The sequence below is a fragment of the Aspergillus foveolatus genome, assembly GCF_047715535.1.
Source record: "Aspergillus foveolatus strain CBS 279.81 unplaced genomic scaffold BDW70scaffold_174, whole genome shotgun sequence".
NCBI lineage: Eukaryota > Fungi > Ascomycota > Eurotiomycetes > Eurotiales > Aspergillaceae > Aspergillus > Aspergillus foveolatus.
This window is the reverse complement of record NW_027396238.1, coordinates 1-18,214: the sequence shown is the minus strand read 5'-3', so window position 1 is coordinate 18,214 and position 18,214 is coordinate 1. Positions and strand designations below refer to the sequence as shown.

The 18,214-nt window shown below is 49.8% G+C and overlaps 6 protein-coding genes across 6 annotated transcripts; 1 reads left to right on the top strand and 5 right to left on the bottom strand.

Moving 5' to 3' along the window:
* Positions 1-647: 647 nt before the first annotated feature.
* BDW70DRAFT_167197 (SDR family NAD(P)-dependent oxidoreductase) lies at positions 648-1,774 on the bottom strand (the record flags this gene model as incomplete). The annotated part of the gene is made up of 4 exons (XM_073742173.1): positions 1,615-1,774; positions 1,269-1,547; positions 911-1,193; positions 648-823 (listed from the first exon to the last, which is right to left on the bottom strand). The coding sequence occupies exons 1-4, from the start codon at positions 1,729-1,731 to the stop codon at positions 648-650; spliced, it is 855 nt and encodes a 284-aa protein (XP_073590723.1). The 5' UTR covers positions 1,732-1,774.
* A 159-nt stretch (positions 1,775-1,933) lies between these two features.
* BDW70DRAFT_167195 (cytochrome P450) lies at positions 1,934-4,011 on the bottom strand (the record flags this gene model as incomplete). Its single annotated transcript, XM_073742172.1, has 6 exons — positions 1,934-2,175; positions 2,252-2,353; positions 2,440-2,644; positions 2,768-3,315; positions 3,408-3,590; positions 3,651-4,011. 6 exons carry the CDS (start codon positions 4,009-4,011, stop codon positions 1,991-1,993), a joined length of 1,584 nt encoding a protein of 527 aa, XP_073590722.1. The 3' UTR covers positions 1,934-1,990.
* Positions 4,012-6,903: 2,892 nt separating this feature from the next.
* On the bottom strand, positions 6,904-9,725 carry BDW70DRAFT_154594 (uncharacterized protein; the record flags this gene model as incomplete). The annotated part of the gene is made up of 4 exons (XM_073739887.1): positions 6,904-8,134; positions 8,197-8,544; positions 8,584-9,217; positions 9,287-9,725. 4 exons carry the CDS (start codon positions 9,723-9,725, stop codon positions 6,904-6,906), a joined length of 2,652 nt encoding a protein of 883 aa, XP_073590721.1.
* A 491-nt stretch (positions 9,726-10,216) lies between these two features.
* BDW70DRAFT_165000 (uncharacterized protein) lies at positions 10,217-10,422 on the top strand (the record flags this gene model as incomplete). The annotated part of the gene is made up of 2 exons (XM_073741624.1): positions 10,217-10,238; positions 10,289-10,422. The coding sequence occupies 2 exons, from the start codon at positions 10,217-10,219 to the stop codon at positions 10,420-10,422; spliced, it is 156 nt and encodes a 51-aa protein (XP_073590720.1).
* Positions 10,423-11,445: 1,023 nt separating this feature from the next.
* On the bottom strand, positions 11,446-13,467 carry BDW70DRAFT_154593 (glycoside hydrolase family 32 protein; the record flags this gene model as incomplete). Its single annotated transcript, XM_073739886.1, has 2 exons — positions 11,446-11,566; positions 11,615-13,467. 2 exons carry the CDS (start codon positions 13,465-13,467, stop codon positions 11,446-11,448), a joined length of 1,974 nt encoding a protein of 657 aa, XP_073590719.1.
* Positions 13,468-15,432: 1,965 nt separating this feature from the next.
* Positions 15,433-17,074, bottom strand: BDW70DRAFT_154591 (beta tubulin-like; the record flags this gene model as incomplete). Its single annotated transcript, XM_073739885.1, has 5 exons — positions 15,433-15,829; positions 15,892-16,737; positions 16,803-16,844; positions 16,901-16,926; positions 17,063-17,074. 5 exons carry the CDS (start codon positions 17,072-17,074, stop codon positions 15,433-15,435), a joined length of 1,323 nt encoding a protein of 440 aa, XP_073590718.1.
* Between the last annotated feature and the right edge of the window lie 1,140 nt (positions 17,075-18,214).

The following is an 18,214-nucleotide window of genomic DNA, read 5'->3' as shown; positions in this document are numbered from 1 at the left end:
CAACCCAGCGGGTTGCTCCGCCGGGCTTTGGGGCAGCCAAAAATATCCAAAACCCAATGGATTATTAGAAGGTCTAACCCAACCCAATTCTTGGCAGGTCGGGGCGGGTTGGGGCGGGTTTTGCGGGTTGGGTTTAACAAGTCTAGTCTCTAACATCTTCTAGGCGCGAACAGCGGCATGAGCTACGAACCCAGCTACACCCTGGCCAACATCTCCACAAAAGGCCACGTCATTATGGGCTCGCGCAGTCTGGGGAAGGACAACAAAGCTATCGCATAAGTGTTACAGAGGTCAACCCCTTGAGCCTTCCTAACCCTGGTGACCCCTGGTAAGCTCTGCAAAGTGATTGACTCTTACCTATTTTGACAGCCATGTCCAACTATTATGAAGACTAGTCACGGTTCAATGGATGTGAGTGCACTAAGGAAAGCAGGGCCAAAGTATAGGTTGGTTATATATTTTGTAGAGTTAAGTACTGACAAAGTTATTGCTGTAAAGGTCACTCTAAAATAATAAATTTTATTAATCATAATGATTGAATCTAGCTATGTAGGTAATAACTGTCTTTAGCCACAGCCGCTGGAGCACTCGATATCAGCAGACGATGGCAAAATAGAAAGAAGAAACCTAACTAACTAGACACATGCCTACGCAGTGCCAAACGGCCATCCATGAATCCCTGCTGTCAACAACTGCCCCGACTGTATCTCCGCCGCTTTCTCCTTGAGCTCATCCACGTCCCAATTTGCCCATACATAGCGCCCATTCAAGAACATGGCCTCCTCGCTCGCAAGCCAGACTGCAAAATCGCCAGGGAGTTCAACTAATTATTCAGAACCGGGTTAGATCAAGTTGAGAATGACAAGGAAATGAAGGATGCAAAGAAAGACGCAACCGGGCTGGAGCATACCTTCGTCAACAGGCACGGCCGCCGGATCCATTCCACCTTTCTTGAACAACTCCGTCTCGACTAGGCCTGGGTGCAGAGCAGCTGCGAAGACCGAGGGTCGTAAAGCCGCGATAAACTCGATTAGTTTCACAATTGCAAGCTTTGAAATTGCATAGCCTGATATGTGGGGCGTCATGGCGACGGGGAAGGTAATTGCGGCGCTGTATCCGATGACTGCGGCGCGGGTTGGATTGGCGTTCGGAAGGAAGGCTTTCGCGACGATGAGGGTGCCTTTTAGATTTGTCTGAGAAGTGGAATTGTCAGTATAGTCTAGATCCCGGCTATAGATGAGGTAGTAGTAGGCCGGTAGCAAACATACTTCGAGGTTCATCCACCACTCTTCCACAGAGGAAGTCTCAATAGAAGCAGGCGGAGAAATATCAGCGGCAGCAAGAACGAGAATGTCCCAACTCTCTACTGAGGCTGAAAGCTCGCTCATGGCCTTTTCATCTCGAACATCGGCAGCATGGATAGAACTGGCGCAGGGGAGCAATGACTGGGTTTCTTCTAGCTTGCTATTTGTGCGTCCGATGAGCACGATCCTGCCTGCGCCGGCGCGTGCGAAGGAGAGTGCTGTTGCGCGACCGATTCCGCTGCCCTGGCAAGTGTGATGTGTGTTAGCATCTGAATGAAGTGTCGTTTGCATGGAGGGGTCGATCAGGTACCGCTCCAGTGATGACGACAGTTTTCTCGCTGGCACTGAGCTCCGGTCGTGAAGGGGAGATGGAAGAGTAGGACTTATTGTGCCAGGTGGCCGTGAAGGAGGGCAAAGGTGGCTGCATTGTAGGTTGGTGGTATAAGGGTCAAGGGATGGGAGGAGTGCGCTTGGACGCGTGGGTTAGAGACGAGGGCGAACTGACTTCTTATGAAAAAGCAAGACGAATAGGCTAGGAAAGAGGGGAACAAGTCAGGTGTGATTTAAGCTGCAGTGACACCCAAACATCTGCAGATCACTAAGATCAGTCTCACTTCTTTACTCTAAATCTCCACGTTGAGACATTTATTGCCTTTCTACTCCCACTCTTAGCCCATAGACCCCTGCTACCTCCTCTCAAACACAACCCGACATCTCCCTGGCTGCGCAGTTAACTGATCCCGCAAATCCCGCTCAAAAGCGTCTCCGGTCTCACCAGGTGCGAAGCCTACGCGGTAACGCAGAAGCAGAATCGCTGCTACGAGGCGTACCTGTGTAATGGCGAGATTCTTGCCGACACAGACTCGTCGACCTATTGTATGAGTTCAACGTTAAACAAATAGCTGAAGACGAAAAACAAAACAAATTCAAAGATAGGAAAGCCTCACCAACGCCGAATGGGGCGAAAACTGTCTTGTCTCGAATAAGCTCCGGCCGACTATACCAACGTTCAGGGATGAAGGATAGCGGGGATTCGAAGACGGAGGGTACTATTTCAAGTTAAAAAAGAACTTGTTTGTATAATACCAAGGGACGGGGTCTTTGATTGGTCCCTGGTAAAGCAAGGCTTACTTACGTCGATAGAGACTATACTTAGGCGCAACGACTTTGATGCCCCCCGGGATATGAGTACCGCCAATCATCAGGCCCTCAGTTGGCGTTACTCGGGATCCGAACGTCAAGGCCCCGGGCATGATCCGCATTGTTTCATTGATGAACCCGTTCAGAATGGGCAATCGAGCCAGCTTTGTGATATCTGTGGGATCGGACAGGGTTTTCACCTCCTCGTACACGCGGTCTGCATGCTCGGGGTATTTGGCGAGGAAATACCAGAGGATAATCAGCGTGGAGCCCGTGGTGTCACTGCAGTCACATCAGGTACGCCGATTAGCCTAGCCAACAACAAGATCGAGGAATCTATAGCAGATCAATAGAAAGAGAGAGGAAACCTCCCTTCCACCAACAATAACTGAGATCGCATTCCCACTTAACAGCTTCCATTTCTCCCCCTCATTCTCCTGACTCCGACCAGCCTCATACTCTTCAATAAAATACGCCGCAATATCAACAGGACTAGGCTTCTGATGCTTCACCCGCGCCCGCTGCGTCTCTAGCCGCCGCTGCATCTGCCTATCACAGAACGCCATCATGTCCATCCAATCCTTGACGCGCCAAAAACGCGCCAAAAACGCAAATGCCAGCCGGATCGCCCAGACGGTATGACTGAGCGACCCAAGCAACCCGAGTGCGGACCGCTGCTGGATGACAGCGCGGTGCCACGCGCCGTCCTTGAGCATGCCGAAAGACTTGTCGAAGGCGAATTCGCCCATTGCGTCGAAGGAGAACCAGAGCATGATGTCGTTGAGGACGATGGGGGCGCCATTGGCGCGGCAGATTGCAGCGTCGAGGGCATCGATTTGAGAGAGGATTCGCGGGATGTACTGGGTTATTGCTGAATATGGAGGGCGTGGGCAAGTCAGTTTTCTTTCTACTGGTAGGAAGTTGTACAGGGAGAGGAGAAAGATCCGAGCACGGGAGACGTACCCTTTGTAGACAGGGCTTTGCTCCACGGCCTGCGCCGCTCAATGTGGTCCTTACTGGTGCGCGAGAGGATGGGCGAAACGCGCGGGTGGATCAGATCATACCAGTCCGATCTGGTGTTATGATTGTCAGGACCGTCGAGAGCGTCCCATGCCGCAGGATGGAAGACGGTAATCTCGGCAGGGCCTGAGAGCATCAAACCCATTAGCGAGTGACCCCTGTTGTCGTGCCTAGCTGTGTACTGACCTGATCGTACAAAACTCCCATAGTGCTTGTGTAGCGACTCGAGGAACTCATGGTTCCGATAGTCTAGACACTGATAGACACTCCACAGCTTGCTGATAGCGGCCAGGCGCGGGCCGGGGAAGTTTCTTGCCCTGTGGAAAAATGCGCGGTAGATGGTGATGCTGGCAAATAGACCGACTAGGTAGCAGGCAGTCCATTGGCATGTTTGGGCCCATGGACTGGTGAATGCCAGAATTGCTAGAACAGCAACATGGACAACCACTACAGCTGGCGCGCGGAGATGCCACTCACCCCGAATGAATACTAAGATATGGGCTAGAATACCTAGCGCCGTGGCGCAAAAGATCTTCTCCCATGCCATGATGTCTGATTCCAGGAGCGGGTTTTGCTTGAAAGAAGCGGCGTCGAATGCATCGGGAGGCCACTTAGGGTATTTACATGGAAAGCCTAAAAGGTTCCTAACCCAGTAATAAATGCCGTGTATGTAAGCTTACATCAATTCTAGCGTTCGATAAGCCGTGTTCGACCCCCATTTCCAACTACGCGGTTGGCTGGAAGTGACAATTCCATGCGTTCTCGCCCATGGCGTTGGACACGAGATGGGTGTTTGGCTACATGCTCGGTAGGCTAGTACTGCCCCGCATGCAAAGATTCATAAGCGGGTGATCAATAGTGGGTTGAAAGGAACTGAACCAATCGATAGACATTGCTGTCATGTAATGTGATAGGTCATACACCCGGGCCAAACCTGCGCAGCATAGCTGCCCTGTGGCGGTCTGTTGCAGATTTCAGCCTTGAATCCCTGCTCACTGCTTCGCTACTGGACGCCCCGGCAGTCCAGATATGTAGATCTCTGAACATGCACCGCTAGCAGCCTTGTGATGCGTGGGCGGTACTTGCTTGTATATTTCTTTGTTTTCCTTCCTTCCCCTAGAACAGAAGAAAAAGACCGAGTAAGACTACTTATAGGGATTATGCATGAGAAACGGGAATGAATGCTAGCAACGTAACAGAAGGGCAAACCCATCATACTAACTGATAGCTCCCTAGCAATACCTTCTATAATACAGCAGCGAAAAACCTAGACTGGATCCCACTGGATCCCTTTCGTACGGTCCCTCATCTCGTAACGTCCCTTAATACCATCCTCTACACCCGTGGGAACAGAGACCTCCTCGTGCAAATCCCCAAATCTATCTGTTCTCTGAATTTCTCCCGGGGTCTGGTCACGCACAAGCCCATTACGACTACTGGCCCAACTATCCCGCCGCCATCGGTCAGTATCAATCAAGTCTGTATGTGGATTATGGCTCTCGTGATGGCTGGGTCTGTATGCCTTTACGAACCGCTCGCGGCGCTCGGGGAAGATAATCGGGCCTAGAGTTGGCACGCAGACGACGATGATCCCGACGGCCGGTTCGGCAACAGTAAGGATCGTGGCGTTTGCGGTGCAGTAGGTGAAGTCGGCTAGATCGCAGATGAGGACCTCGATGATGCGCGCGAGATTGATGCCGGAGATGCTGGGCATTGTCAGTTTGTCGGCTGCCAATGAAGCCCTGAACACAAAAACGTACATTAGACTCAGCCCAAACGTCGCCGACACAGCGGCCTTCTTCCGCACGCTCATCTGCAATCCCCAGATAATGCGGCACGGCAATAACACAATAACGACATCCAATACCAGATTGAATGCCGCAGCCGCAAGTTCGCCGGCGGCAAGGTCGCCGCAGGCACCGTCGATGGTGCTATCCCAGTTATAGGCGATCGGGACGCACATGCGCAGTGTGGTAGTGATGCTACCGATGAAGAAGAGAATGACGATGACTATGAGGCCGCGGGCAACGAGGCAGAATTTGTGCGTGGCGAAGGTCCTGGTGTAGAAGTCGAGCATGGCGAGACGGAAGGAGGCGATCGAGATTGCCCACATGAATTGCGAGGCGAAGAAGGCCTGTGTATAATTAGTAGAGCATTATTTTTCAGCTTGCTGCAAGTTCGACGCTATGACATTATTGTGTAGATGCTGAGTGTCTTTACACCAGAAGCATTGTCACTTCATTAGCCGTCCCTAGAGTTCATCCCCTTAGAAGCACCCGCACGGTGTTCACCCTCCGGTATGAGTGCCCCTTCCCTTTTAGGCCGCTTGATAAGGGGCGGTACCTAACATCATTTCCGACAGGCGGATGGCTATTCGACCACAAGCACAACCCCGACAGTGAGGAAGACTTCCCCGACCCAGCCATTGGACTCGCTATCCGAGAAAGCCAATGGATGCAAGACAAATCTGACATCTTCCGGAACAAAATGGTCTTAGCACTTCCAGCGGCTCTTTATTTCACTTCGCTATGCAGCATAGCACATGCTGCATTAAAGATGATAAATATCAGCCTGGAACAGACTCCCAGAACCGTGGCAGTAGGACGAAAGGCTCTACGGTCAAGGGACCCACGTTAATGATCGAGTGGACTTAGGGTATAAACCTGATGAGCATGTTGCGGCTGCTTGAGGGTTTAGCTTGGAGAATTTGGAGACCGGGGAATCGGAACCGCGTTGTAAGAGATGAGTCCAGGCAAGCATACTCACCTAACTGGGTCGAAAAGGTCACAATGATCAGATCCCATAATCTGATCGGCCTGGATCGCACCTATATAGCTAGCCTGTGTGTTATAGTTGCGATTTTTAAAGGAAAAGACAGCATGTACATTGCTGTTGCCATTATAGTACTAAAACTGTTAGGTATAGTTCCTTGCCGTTAATATCCAAGCTCTAACATGTCTTCTTAATTGTCTATCTATCTCGTTGACAATGAGTGCTGTACTTGAAAACACTGCTGGAGAACGTCACCTATATGGTCAATGCGCTAAAGATGCAAATGATGAGCGACTTTTCCAGAGGAGAAGGTTTATCGGCAGTTCAGGGTCGTCAGGTCCGTTCATTCTACAAAGCAGTGGCCGTCGTTAAGCTTAACGCCAGATGGCTGATCTCGAGTATTCTCTGTATCGTGCCGGAAGCATCAGTAAGAACTGGAACGTCACTACATACACTTTCAGCAATTTGAGCACGAGGTCTAGTTTGTACAACTGTTTATCCGAAATTGGGCTCAGCCTGGAAACTGTTTTTCCAAGCCAAGAAGTAGGATTATCCCCTAGAGAAAACTATATTCCATGCGATGTTGCAATCAGCATTTGAACCATTATTCCCTGATCTTGAATATGAATTTTGCAGTAAGGTCCAGTCTTGTCCTGCGAGCCAAATATCAATGTCCAGTCTCATCCCAATGGCTGACCATATTATCCCAAGTAATGAAATCTAAAACCCTCTGCCTACCAACTAAGCTCGAGCCCGATTCTATCACATCTTCAAACATACGCTGTAGTTTGTGCCTCGCGAAATGGCACATCATTGCGATATCGCCGATAGCCAGATCCTGCCCGTCTTCTCGAACAGCCCAGACATTCCCTATGTCGCTATTCCAGTACATAGGCGCCCAGCCCCACTCGTCTTTGGAAGGATCAGTTTCCGTCATCAAGAACACAACATTGGGATTACTGTCTGCTGTCATTACTCCCCCCCATCCTGGTGGGTCATGGCGGAACTCGGCGTCTGTGTCTTTCCACAAACGTAAAGGCATACCGAGGCAGACAGATATAGGTGAGATAGATCCACTGCCTAGCGAGATCTGGTTTGCTCGGGTAACGTCAACGGAAACAAAAGGCTCTGACCCATGAAGTTTTACTTCTCCGTGACAACAGATTTTCACGCCGCGAACGGTTGTTGGGGCGCGGTGTTGCAAATCTGGGACGCTTTCTCTAATATGCCTGTTTCTGTAGCTTACTAAGTAATCCATTAGATGTCGGAAATCGGCTAGTGTTATGTCGGCATACTTTTCATGGTGAATCTCTCGCAGGGCTATCATGGGGCCGCGATAATGATGTGGGGTGGTGGAGGCACAGGATGCTTTCACAGAAGCCAACACACTTCTATTTATGCTCGACCCGTCCTTCAAATAGGCGTCGCGATGTATCAAAGAGGCACAGTATCCTTCCTTGTACTGCGCAAAGCCTGTAAACCCAGAGCCCAGGTTTCGACATCGTACTGGGTTATGTTCAATGCGCATTATCCCTTTGAACGGTTTGTCAGTTCCTAGGTAGGGATAAGGGTCAATCTGTGTCCATCTGACGCCGTCCTCCTCGTCGTATTGGTGTCTACATGGTATCCATATCAAAGATGGGTAGTCATTCTCAACTGGAAAGAATATGGCCCGTTTGTGTTCAGGAGAGGGTCTATCAGACTGGGCGGCAAACTGTTTGCAGAGAAGCTTATGTGAAGGGAAGTCACTCTTCTGGCAGTCTCTGGAGCAATAGTATGTGCTTCGACACCGTGAACATTGAAGTCCTGGGATCGTATTACACATCACGCAACAATCTTCAGGTTCAAAATTCTCCATGGGGCAATGTCTTGATTCTGTAGTTGTGGTAATGCCTTCACTTTTTTGGTGTGATGATCAGTCAGTTTCTAGTATTTGCTAACGTAACAAACTAAGACTCACGTAATCAGCAATCTCTTACGCCGGGCCGCCTGTTCACGGTTAAACACCCGCACGTCCTGCTCTTTCTGCTGCCATTCGTTTAGAGTTAATTGCGAAAAGTCCGACACCATGCCGGATTGCATGACATTCACAGTGTGGCTTTTCTGCTTAGGGTGCATCAAGTCGTTGAAAAAGCCTTGAATGCGAACTTTGAGGCTCTTTTCTAACCGTTCGACGGCGATTACTATGGTGTCTGAATTCGAGTCTGGCACGGCCCAGGCAGGATAGCAAACACCATGCCTTCCACGTGTGGCAATTCGACTCGGCAATGCGCCAAGAAAGGTTTCACAGAGCAAGCAAGTCTTTTTACTGCATCCAAAGTAGTTTAGAGTAGGTTGAGGTGCATACCCTTTGTTGTAGTGCAATACTAGCTGCATCTCAGCGTGCAGAGAAAAGGTCTCGGCACAAGCCTTCTCAAACCTCTGGCTGAAGGGATCAAGCATCGAAATCACGTGTTCTGACGTGGAACCCAGACCTAGTCGTTTCCATGCCTTAAATATCCCAACCACATATTTCGCACCCAGGGTTGTCTTTGACCTAGGCACAACCAGTGAGATCTTACAATTCTGAAACTGTGGCTCGCGGGCGGCAATCGATCTCAACAGCCGGCAGTCGATCAGCGGCCTGGCGATAAAGTTCAACCTGCTCCAGAGCTTCAAGGCAGCCTGTGTTCCAAAGGTATCCAAGAACAATTGTCGGGCTTGCGTAAACTTGAGACATTTATAAGCTTGTTGAACTATTAGTGGTCTAGATCTGACGGCTCCCTTATCGGCATCAAATTGTAGTATAAGATCCGTTAAGGTCGTCCAAGCTGTAATTGCAGCCTTCTGCCCGAACCATCGCTGATATTTCGAGTCAGGCCAGTTTTGGTCAATCTCTTGGCTTTTTTGGAGCTCTCCAATCCAATAATCGATCCGACGGGACGTGTAGTCTATCACCTCGAGCTCGAATTCCGCTAGGGAAGTTTCAATTGCGTGCGTCCCTGTCCCAGCCATCGCATCAAATCATGGATATTCAGAAACACGCTACGAGGATCAGAAACTGTACTCACCTCCAGCACTACTAGCCAAAAACTCCTCCAGCATTTTGCAATAACCCAGAGTCTGACTGTCAAAGCAATCGCCATCGAAAAGAAAGCCATCGTTCCTTGCAATATTCACCTCAACTCTGTCTTCCCCTTCATGTATAGCCGCTGCAGTGACCCCATCCCATCCCTTGCAGGGCGATAGCACCTGCGCAATACAGTCGAGGAATTTTCGACGAACGGAACTTCGAGGACCCGATAGAATCATAGTTTTCTCTGTCTCGTAGTCGCCTTCAGAGTCACTTAGCTCTTCTGTATCGCTATCGCCGTCCCCATTGTTTTCAGCTTCGTGAAGCTTCTCGTGGTTTCGATTGTTTGTGAGGAAGGAGAGGATATGAGCTGCCCAGACGACACGTGCAATGGATTCGTCGTGCGTGTTAACTGGCGTCCTATGCAGCGCAGTCATGGTGCGCAAAGGAGGTAACTGTTTTTGGCAAGGAAGTCACTGTTCGTTGCTCGAAGTCGATCATGGGCATTGATAACTAGGTCAATGCGGGGTAGTGACAGTTGAGAGTAAGACTAATGGCAGCTTACCATTTCTGGTATGACAAACAAGCAACACATCTAGGCAGCTTACCTAACGTAAATAGATGAGTAATATTGGATCACTCGAGAAATATTAGTTTTTTGTTCCAGTTGAGGCAGTTATCGAGGAGAGAACCTTCGTGGTTACTACTGAGAACTGACCAAGATCAAGGCCAACAATGAAGATGGGTTCGATCACGGATGGTCAGTAGTTGGGAAATTATCTCCTAACTTAGTTTGTTAATATAATTAGTTACCTAATCGCATAAACGACCCATGGCGGATTTAGGGTAGCCCCGTAACGGGTAACCCGCGGATGGTTTCAAGATCTAGACATGCGCCCTGCCCTTCCATCCACACCCAATGCCCACCATGGCCATTCCACCGTCGGCCGGTACTCCTCCTAGTTGCATGCCAGTAGCCACATCGGTAACATGACAACAGGGTGTACATGGATCTTCAAAACACACAATGACACCTATTCGACTATCACCGCCGCCAACGGCAACGAAACCGGCCGGGCTGTGTTCGTGTCTGGCGCCTCCGAAGACATCGGCTGCGCGACTGTTATATTTTAAGGTGTTGCCTGTTACAAGGTTAATTTGGGCTGGATTTTGCCCTGCGGTGTTGATAGGGGCTAAGAGTGTACTCATCGTAAGGACTAGACGTGGCATGCATGTACCCGATTGCTTTCTGCGTCAAGAAGCCTGTCAATGCCCTCCTCCCCGGGCCGGGGTCAATCCATGCATTAAATATGGCCTCGTATCCGTACCACCAAGCTGCCTGTTAAAGGAACTCAGTATGGCATTATCCCGAGAGAGTTGGACGTCCCCTTTTCGGACATCAGTCCCACTGTCCGAAGAACAGCCGCATACGTCCTGTTCCTGGTTGAGATGGCGCAGGCGAGCAGCAAAATTGGCGTATCAACATTACTTGGGGCTGCCACACTGAAAATGCAAGAACCTGAATAATGTTAATCAGGCTCTGCTGCATCACGTCAAGGTGCCTCGCCCGTCATGTTTACGGTCTAATCCACTATAGACAGACACTATGTGATCTCTCTGCTAATTTCAGGCTGTCATCGATCCTCCACGCAATATTAGTCGCTCGAGTCCTCGGAAAAAATTCTCACCAAGAGCACTGCCCGCTTTTGAAGACTTGAGACTGCCAGATGTTGCGAGCCAACGGTTAGATTTGATCGAGCATACCAGCATGAGGATACAGAATAAACCCAAACACCTTTACGAGGTACTCATTTCGCCGATATACTGTAATGTATATGACTACCTGCCTCCAAAATTGATGCCCTCAAAGATAATTTGGCTTGGTATTGTCAAATGATTTTTTTTCTCTTTCTCTTTTTTTTTTTTTTTTTTTTTTTTTTTTTTTTTTTTTTTTTTTTTTTTTTTTTTTTTTTTTTTTTTCAGCGCAGCATAAAAAAAGCTGTTCTGCAATGGGATATACCCTCCACCCTATACCTTTGCTTAACGAACCGCAGGCACATTTAGTGTTTAATAAAAGGATAAGACCGTAATCTGCTATCCCAGCTGCTCATAAATATAAGTCACAGTATCTATTTTCATCACGTTTCTATATCCCATCTAATTAGCTCTCTTTGGGTAAGCATCGTACAAGCCGTCCGCAACACGAATTTTCCTGAAGGAGACCTTGTTCTCGCCATTATGGAAGAAGCGGATTTCGGTCGAGTTGGCATACCAAGAACTATAATAAATTAGCTTCATATTTAAGCACAAAGAGCGGGAAGCATACCGAGCCCAAGTAGACAGCGCAAACCGTGAGTTGGCATACACCTCCAGGACCGAGTTGTCGACCACAATAGTAAGATCTAGGGTCTCAATATGTTGCTCACAGCCGTATCCACGAGTAGGTACTCCGTCTCCATAATCAGATCTGTTAAGTTTGTTGCCGCGTTCGCTATTATGGCCAAGGCCTGTTTCATCATCTTCGTCCTCGTTTCCGCACTCACAGTCATTCACATCAAACAGGCGCAACCGTCCGGACTCTGGCGACTCATCAATGCCGCTGGTGGTCTCTGCCGCAGCGCTCGTACTATAACGATCAATCATAATGGACTCATTGGAAAATTGGTAGTAGATGGTCGTGGACTCGAACTCAGAAGCCAGGATCTGGAATCCAGCTTGCAGGCCAGAGCCACGTGCAGACTGTGGGAAGGAAAGTTGAGCCTCAAGGACAAAGAACTTCGTCTCAGGCGAAGTCTCGAACGGTATAAGAACATCTTCCGTGAGAGTTTGGTCCGGTTCAGTGAAGCTGGGAGCATCGGTCATCGCATGATAGGTCTCGCGCGCAATGTCAATCCCAAGGGTCTCGAGCTTGACGCAGTGTCCCCCTACAGGGCCCTCGGCCACCCGCCACGAACCATTCTCTTGGGCAAGCTCGTTATTCACCACATTAGGTATGCTCAAAATGCTCAGCTCGCGTGGCAGGAGCAATGTATTCTGCCATCCTTGCTGCGCGGCAGGAAACCCCACAACGCCTCCAAACACATCACCCGTCAACCAGACATACGAGATAAACCGGTCTGGCGTACCATAATCCGAGGGTTTAGCTGTGCTGGGCACAACCTTTCCGGCTGCAGCATATGCGGATAAGCCCCAGTCAAATACACCAACCATATCCGGCGTAAAAGATGCATTGCCGTCCTGAACAGAGACGTCTCCAGATGCCCACAGCATAGCGTGCATTGAGGTGACCCCTGGTTGAATGGGGGCATATGAGCCCTCCACGCCGAATGTCATAAAGGTATCACCATCACGATTGTATCCTTCTCGATCAAGGCTGAAGGCGTTGGCGGTCTCCCAGTTATAACCGAAAACCCTGGCCCAGTCCCCATTGCCCCAGGTTGAGTTCGCTGGGGCACTAAACCACTCCCCGAGGTATTCCCACTCCTCAAAGACACGGCTCACGCTGCGGTAGAGAAAGATGCACGGGCCAACTTCGCGGATGCCACCTGAAATAACAGTATACCACGCGCCCTCGCGGCTATCCAAGGCTTTGTCCAGTTGACCATTCTTGAAGACAAATGGGTCACGAAATGCGGTTACATCCGGCCTTGGAGGCCCCGGAATAACAGGGGGGATTTCCAGCTTGGTAAAGTTTTTTCCGCCGTTATAAGTGACTGCCAGAGACTGTGATTCACTCCCATAGACGTATGGAAGGGTCCAGTGAATAGGGAGTGACGAGACGGAGGTATATAGGAGGGTTGGTTTGCCATCAACGCCACGAGGAAAGACCGAGCCATCGAAGACAGCGAGGGGATCATTCGGTCCACCAGGAACAATTAAGTAGCCCCCATTCTCATTCACATCATAGTAGTGAACAAGGTCATCAGTCTTGACACTCGCTATACCGGTACCGTTGTGGAGATAGCCAACATGGAACAAACCCGTCTCCGGGTCAACGTAATGCGCACAAGGATCTCCTATCTGGCCGGCTGGTGGGAGAACGTGTATATGAGGTCTCCATGTCTCGAAAAGAGAGAGGGGAGGGAGAGTCGAGAGATCTGGCGGTGGGGCGCTGTAGTCTTGAGCAGCAGCAGCTCCAAAGCTCGCTGCCAGAGCCTGTGCTGCAAACAATCGCTTCATAGCGGTGTTGAAGGATGAGGGGGTAGAAAGCACAGGCCAATATAAGTGAAGGAGGTTAAAAAGTACACTTCTTTTCCACGCAGTATCCGTCGACTTTTGACCGTGCACCTGGCAAGGGTTATAGAACAGAACAGTTCTCTGACAGAGATCGCATTGCATGCCATTGCATGCCATGAATACAGAGCTGTCAAACATGCCGGAGCCAAAACATGCCGAGAGGCCAAAACAAGCCGAGACACCAAAACATGCCGCGAGAAAGGGTTATACCCGAGTCCTGCGGTTCCTCTGGGATTTGCCTGTGAATGATAATATCTCATTAAGATCAAATTTCATGGAGAAAGTCATTTTTATGTATGAGGTATGGCAAAACTCATTCTGGTGTTCAGTCAATCTACCCATGGGCGGGTGAAGGACAAGGGATGAGATGCGAAGGGTAAACAGAGGTATATTGCCGATGGTAAGTACTGCGAAATTTGTCTCGTTTAAGCGGGTAGCTGAGTAAAGCTGGGCAGGAACACGATAGTGAGGAATCATTGGATATAGAGCTCGGTGGGATATGTAAACAGCAGGAGGTGCGCATTCCGCCACTGGCTACATCCTTAACCGCACATGTTGAAAAAATGAAAGGATACGTTGGTCAGAATTCCGCGTACCCAGAGCCCTGTATGTGGCTTTTTTGCCTGACTTCCCGCCTAGTTGCAGCCCTGGACACAAGGCTAGATCTTTTGTCTCTGTCATTTACACCCTTCGGTACGGGAATGCTGCGAAGAGGTGTCATTGTAGGGGTGTAGCAGTATTCTAGCAATGGTGACGTGAGAACCAGTAAATGTGCCGCCTGTGAGAATAGTATAAGAGAAGTGTAGAAGTATGACATGGCGTGAATGTAAGGCACCTGAATTGACAGGGACACATTAGAAAATGAACAAGGGCTTTCATATGTTGAGGTTGATAGTACTTAACAATCAGAAGGTAGGTGATGAAATTATTGGATTGCTATGGAGTGGCCCAGGGAGTGTTGGTTGTCAATAGATGCGATCATTTGCTCCTTGGTAATATTAGAACAATTCGCCAGTCGAGCAACGGACGTGGATAGAGAGGTTATGGTATGTCTTGAGGGTAGTAGGGTGTGCAAAGGCAATTAAGAAATTTATGTCTTCAAGATGAATAGAGTAGATGGTATGACCGACATAATTCTCTACTGAGATACCGTATATACCCAACGATCAATGTCTTGGAGTATCATCCAAACCAGTTTCCCATATATCCAGGTAAGATAGCGCTGGATTTGATCGCCGGGAAGAATCTGAAGAAGCGGGCATAAGGAGGTTGAATATATACTGGTGTATCTCAAACGTTTACCATTTTTCACCTGCTAATCTACAGATTAGTAGTCTTCAGGCTGGAATATCAGCCCCCTCTTCCATCGAGCTCCCCCTCCCCCATCATCACTTCCATTTAACTCCTGAATCCTGCATAACAGTTCTAACCTCCGGACAATCCCCATTCCTAGTTATTCTGCTTCATCTTCTTGAGCTCATCCTTCAGCAACTTTATGACGTTTGGCCGTTTGGGGCATAGCGGGAACCCACACCCCCGACCTATTCGCTTCACAGAGAGGTAGTTATACCATAAGGGCTTGAGGTAGCTTGACCTTTCTAGTGGTTTACATCGTATACTTTCTACTTCATAGGCAACTGGTATTAAGTCTCTTAGAAAGGTATCCTAAAAATGCATTGCATGCATCTATGTCATGGTCTTTCACCAATAGAGGTAGGTTTGTTCGATCAGATTGATGCTCCTGCAGCAGACCAGACGTCTAGGTCGGCGAGAGCTCGAGTCAGGCATAAAGAGCGCCAAGAAAAGAAAATAGGTAGGCAGGTGCCAATGCGTGGCCATTAATCAAATCCAAACAGGACCAGCTTCATGTCGAAGACAAGATGAGAACGAGCGCATTCAAGGTCGTCCTTACTCCTCCTCGTAAGCCTCAGCGTCGTCAATATACTCCTCACCCTCCCCATCAGACACTGTAGCGTCCTGGTATTGCTGATACTCAGACATCAGGTCGTTCATGTTACTCTCTGCCTCAGTGAACTCCATCTCATCCATGCCTTCGCCGGTGTACCAGTGCAAGAACGCTTTGCGGCGGAACATGGCACTGAATTGAGTAGAGATGCGATGAAAGAGTTCCTGCACAGAGGTTGAGTTCCCCACAAATGTTGCTGCCATCTTCAATCCTTTTGGCGGAACCGAGCAGACAGCTGTTTGCACGTTGTTGGGGATCCACTCGACAAAATACGAGGAGTTTTTGTTCTGAACACTAAGCATCTGGTCCTCCACTTCTCTCATGGAGACTTTGCCGCGGCTGTTCTTGTTAGTATATGGCAGGCTGAACAATCTGGGGACTGCAGGAATATTAAGACATACAACAGGGTCGAGCAGGTCAAGAAGCGGCCATTCTGGAAATTGGCCGCTGTCATCATGTTTTTGGTGTCGAACATCTGCTGCGTGAGCTCAGGGACAGTCACCGAGCGGAACGACGAAGAACTTCGACTCGTCAATGGGGCAAAGCCGACCATGAAGAAGTGCAGCCGCGGGAAAGGAACCATGTTGACGGCCAATTTTCGAAGGTCGGAGTTCAGCTGTCCTGGGAAGCGGAGACTAACCGTGACTCCAGCCATGACAGCCGAGACCAGATGGTTGAGATCTCCATACGAAGGCGAAGACAGCTTCAACGTGCGCATACATATATCGTACAACGCATCGTTGTCCAAGCAAAATGTCTCGTCTGCCTGTTCAACGAGTTGATGCACCGACAGCGTCGCGTTGTACGGTTCCACCACCGTATCAGACACTTTGGGCGAAGGCACGACGGAGAACGTCGCCATCATCCGATCAGGAAACTCCTCACGGATCTTCGAGATCAGCAGCGTGCCCATACCCGAGCCCGTTCCGCCGCCCAGCGAGTGCGTAAACTGGAATCCCTGAAGGCAGTCACAGTTCTCGGCTTCTCGGCGCACCACATCCACTACCTGATCCACCAATTCCGCGCCTTCAGTATAGTGGCCCTTAGCCCAGTTGTTTCCGGCGCCGGACTGCCCAAAGACAAAGTTATCCGGGCGAAACAGACCACCATTTCGGCCAGACTGAAGAGCGTCCATAGTGCCGGGCTCCAAATCGACAAGCACCGCACGGGGTACGTATTTGTTATTGCCGACTTGATTGAAGTAGACGTTCATCCGCTCCATCTGTAGATCGGACGTGCCATTGTAGCTAGCGGGGTGTTAAAACAACGAAGGCAGGAGATCATTGAGCGGCAGGCGGATGAGAACACTAACAAGCCGGAGGCGTCAAGGCCATGCTCCCCGGAGATTGTCTGCCTGCTGGGTGTTAGACGGTAAGAACTAGGGATTCGGGCACGCAGCGAGATACTCACCAAAATGCAGAACCAATCTGGTTACCCTTCAAGACGCACGCGATTCTCAACTGGTGGTCTTTCAAGCTTCAGGATCCGGCTGGACTTACACACTGGCCGGTTTGAATATGCACCAATAGATTGTCAGCATAGCAAACCCTCAAACCGGTTCGACAGATTTACAATCTCACGCATCCTGGCGGTAAAGCAGGCTGGTCAAATCGATCTGTAGGACGTGTAGCTGGCGACTTTTCTCGAAAGTAGTGTGCAAGTTGTGAAGAGAGCAGAAAGAGAAAGACGCGTAGCGTGAAACACAGGAAAGTACACGGTGCACTCGAGCCCTTGTATGTTGGCTGGATAACACTAACGGATGAATGGACACGGAGCAAACGGGCTAACCAGAGCTCCAGTGGATGAACTGATAAAGCCTGCCAGTACTGGTGGGCTGTGATGGGTTCCGAGTAGCACTGTACTAGCGGGATCGCGCTATGCAAACAGTATCACATACCAGATCTGTCCAGACGCAGATTCAGTTCCTAGCCATGTCAGGCCGTCCGGGTGCTATCGGCCGGTAAGAATTGTTTCCCATTGGATATAGCTTTCATCGGACCCGACTTTCACTCCACTTGCCTTTTAGGGCTTGCGGAAAGGATCTCGCCGTCTCCGAGTTTCGGCCAGGGCTCCATAGGCATTCCGTAGCCGCACCTGAAAGCAGTATCCACTCTGACACTGATGCATGCTCAATCCCCGCGGTGCGGGCGGTGTGACCCTTCCACGGCTTGTACATTATTGGAAAGAGATCTGCGCTTGTTTTCGACAATTTTGATTGGACCCAGTCATACCAAATCAGTCTTGCCCTGGTAGAGAGCTGACTACGCGCACGCTGAGGTCCGCTAGCCTCCAGCCAGCGCATACCAGGTCTCCTTATAGGTCGAAAATATCTGGGTAAATTTTCCCGCAGTAGTGCCAACTCTTATATAGAGTCGTGTGCGGCTACCGAATACTGTAGGACGGCTCTGGATGATGAGTTTGGCTGCAAGGCTGTACAGCGGATGATTTACCGGGGTCCCAATTTAGCATCGGACATGGGCACGACTCATCAGCTCGTTTGTAAGCAAAATCACCTGACGGGCCCCACGGGGCTGTCGCAGACTGGACAAGATGACGTACTACGTACCACCTTCGACAGGGGTACTGCTACGTGGGCGGTTACATAGGCTGCCTGAGAAGGAAAGAGCAGTTAGGCTGCGGCATAACCGCAACCGCGGCTATGGGACTGATAACCATCGCCGCAATTGCGGTTATGGTCATGAGATTTGATAACCGTCACCATCA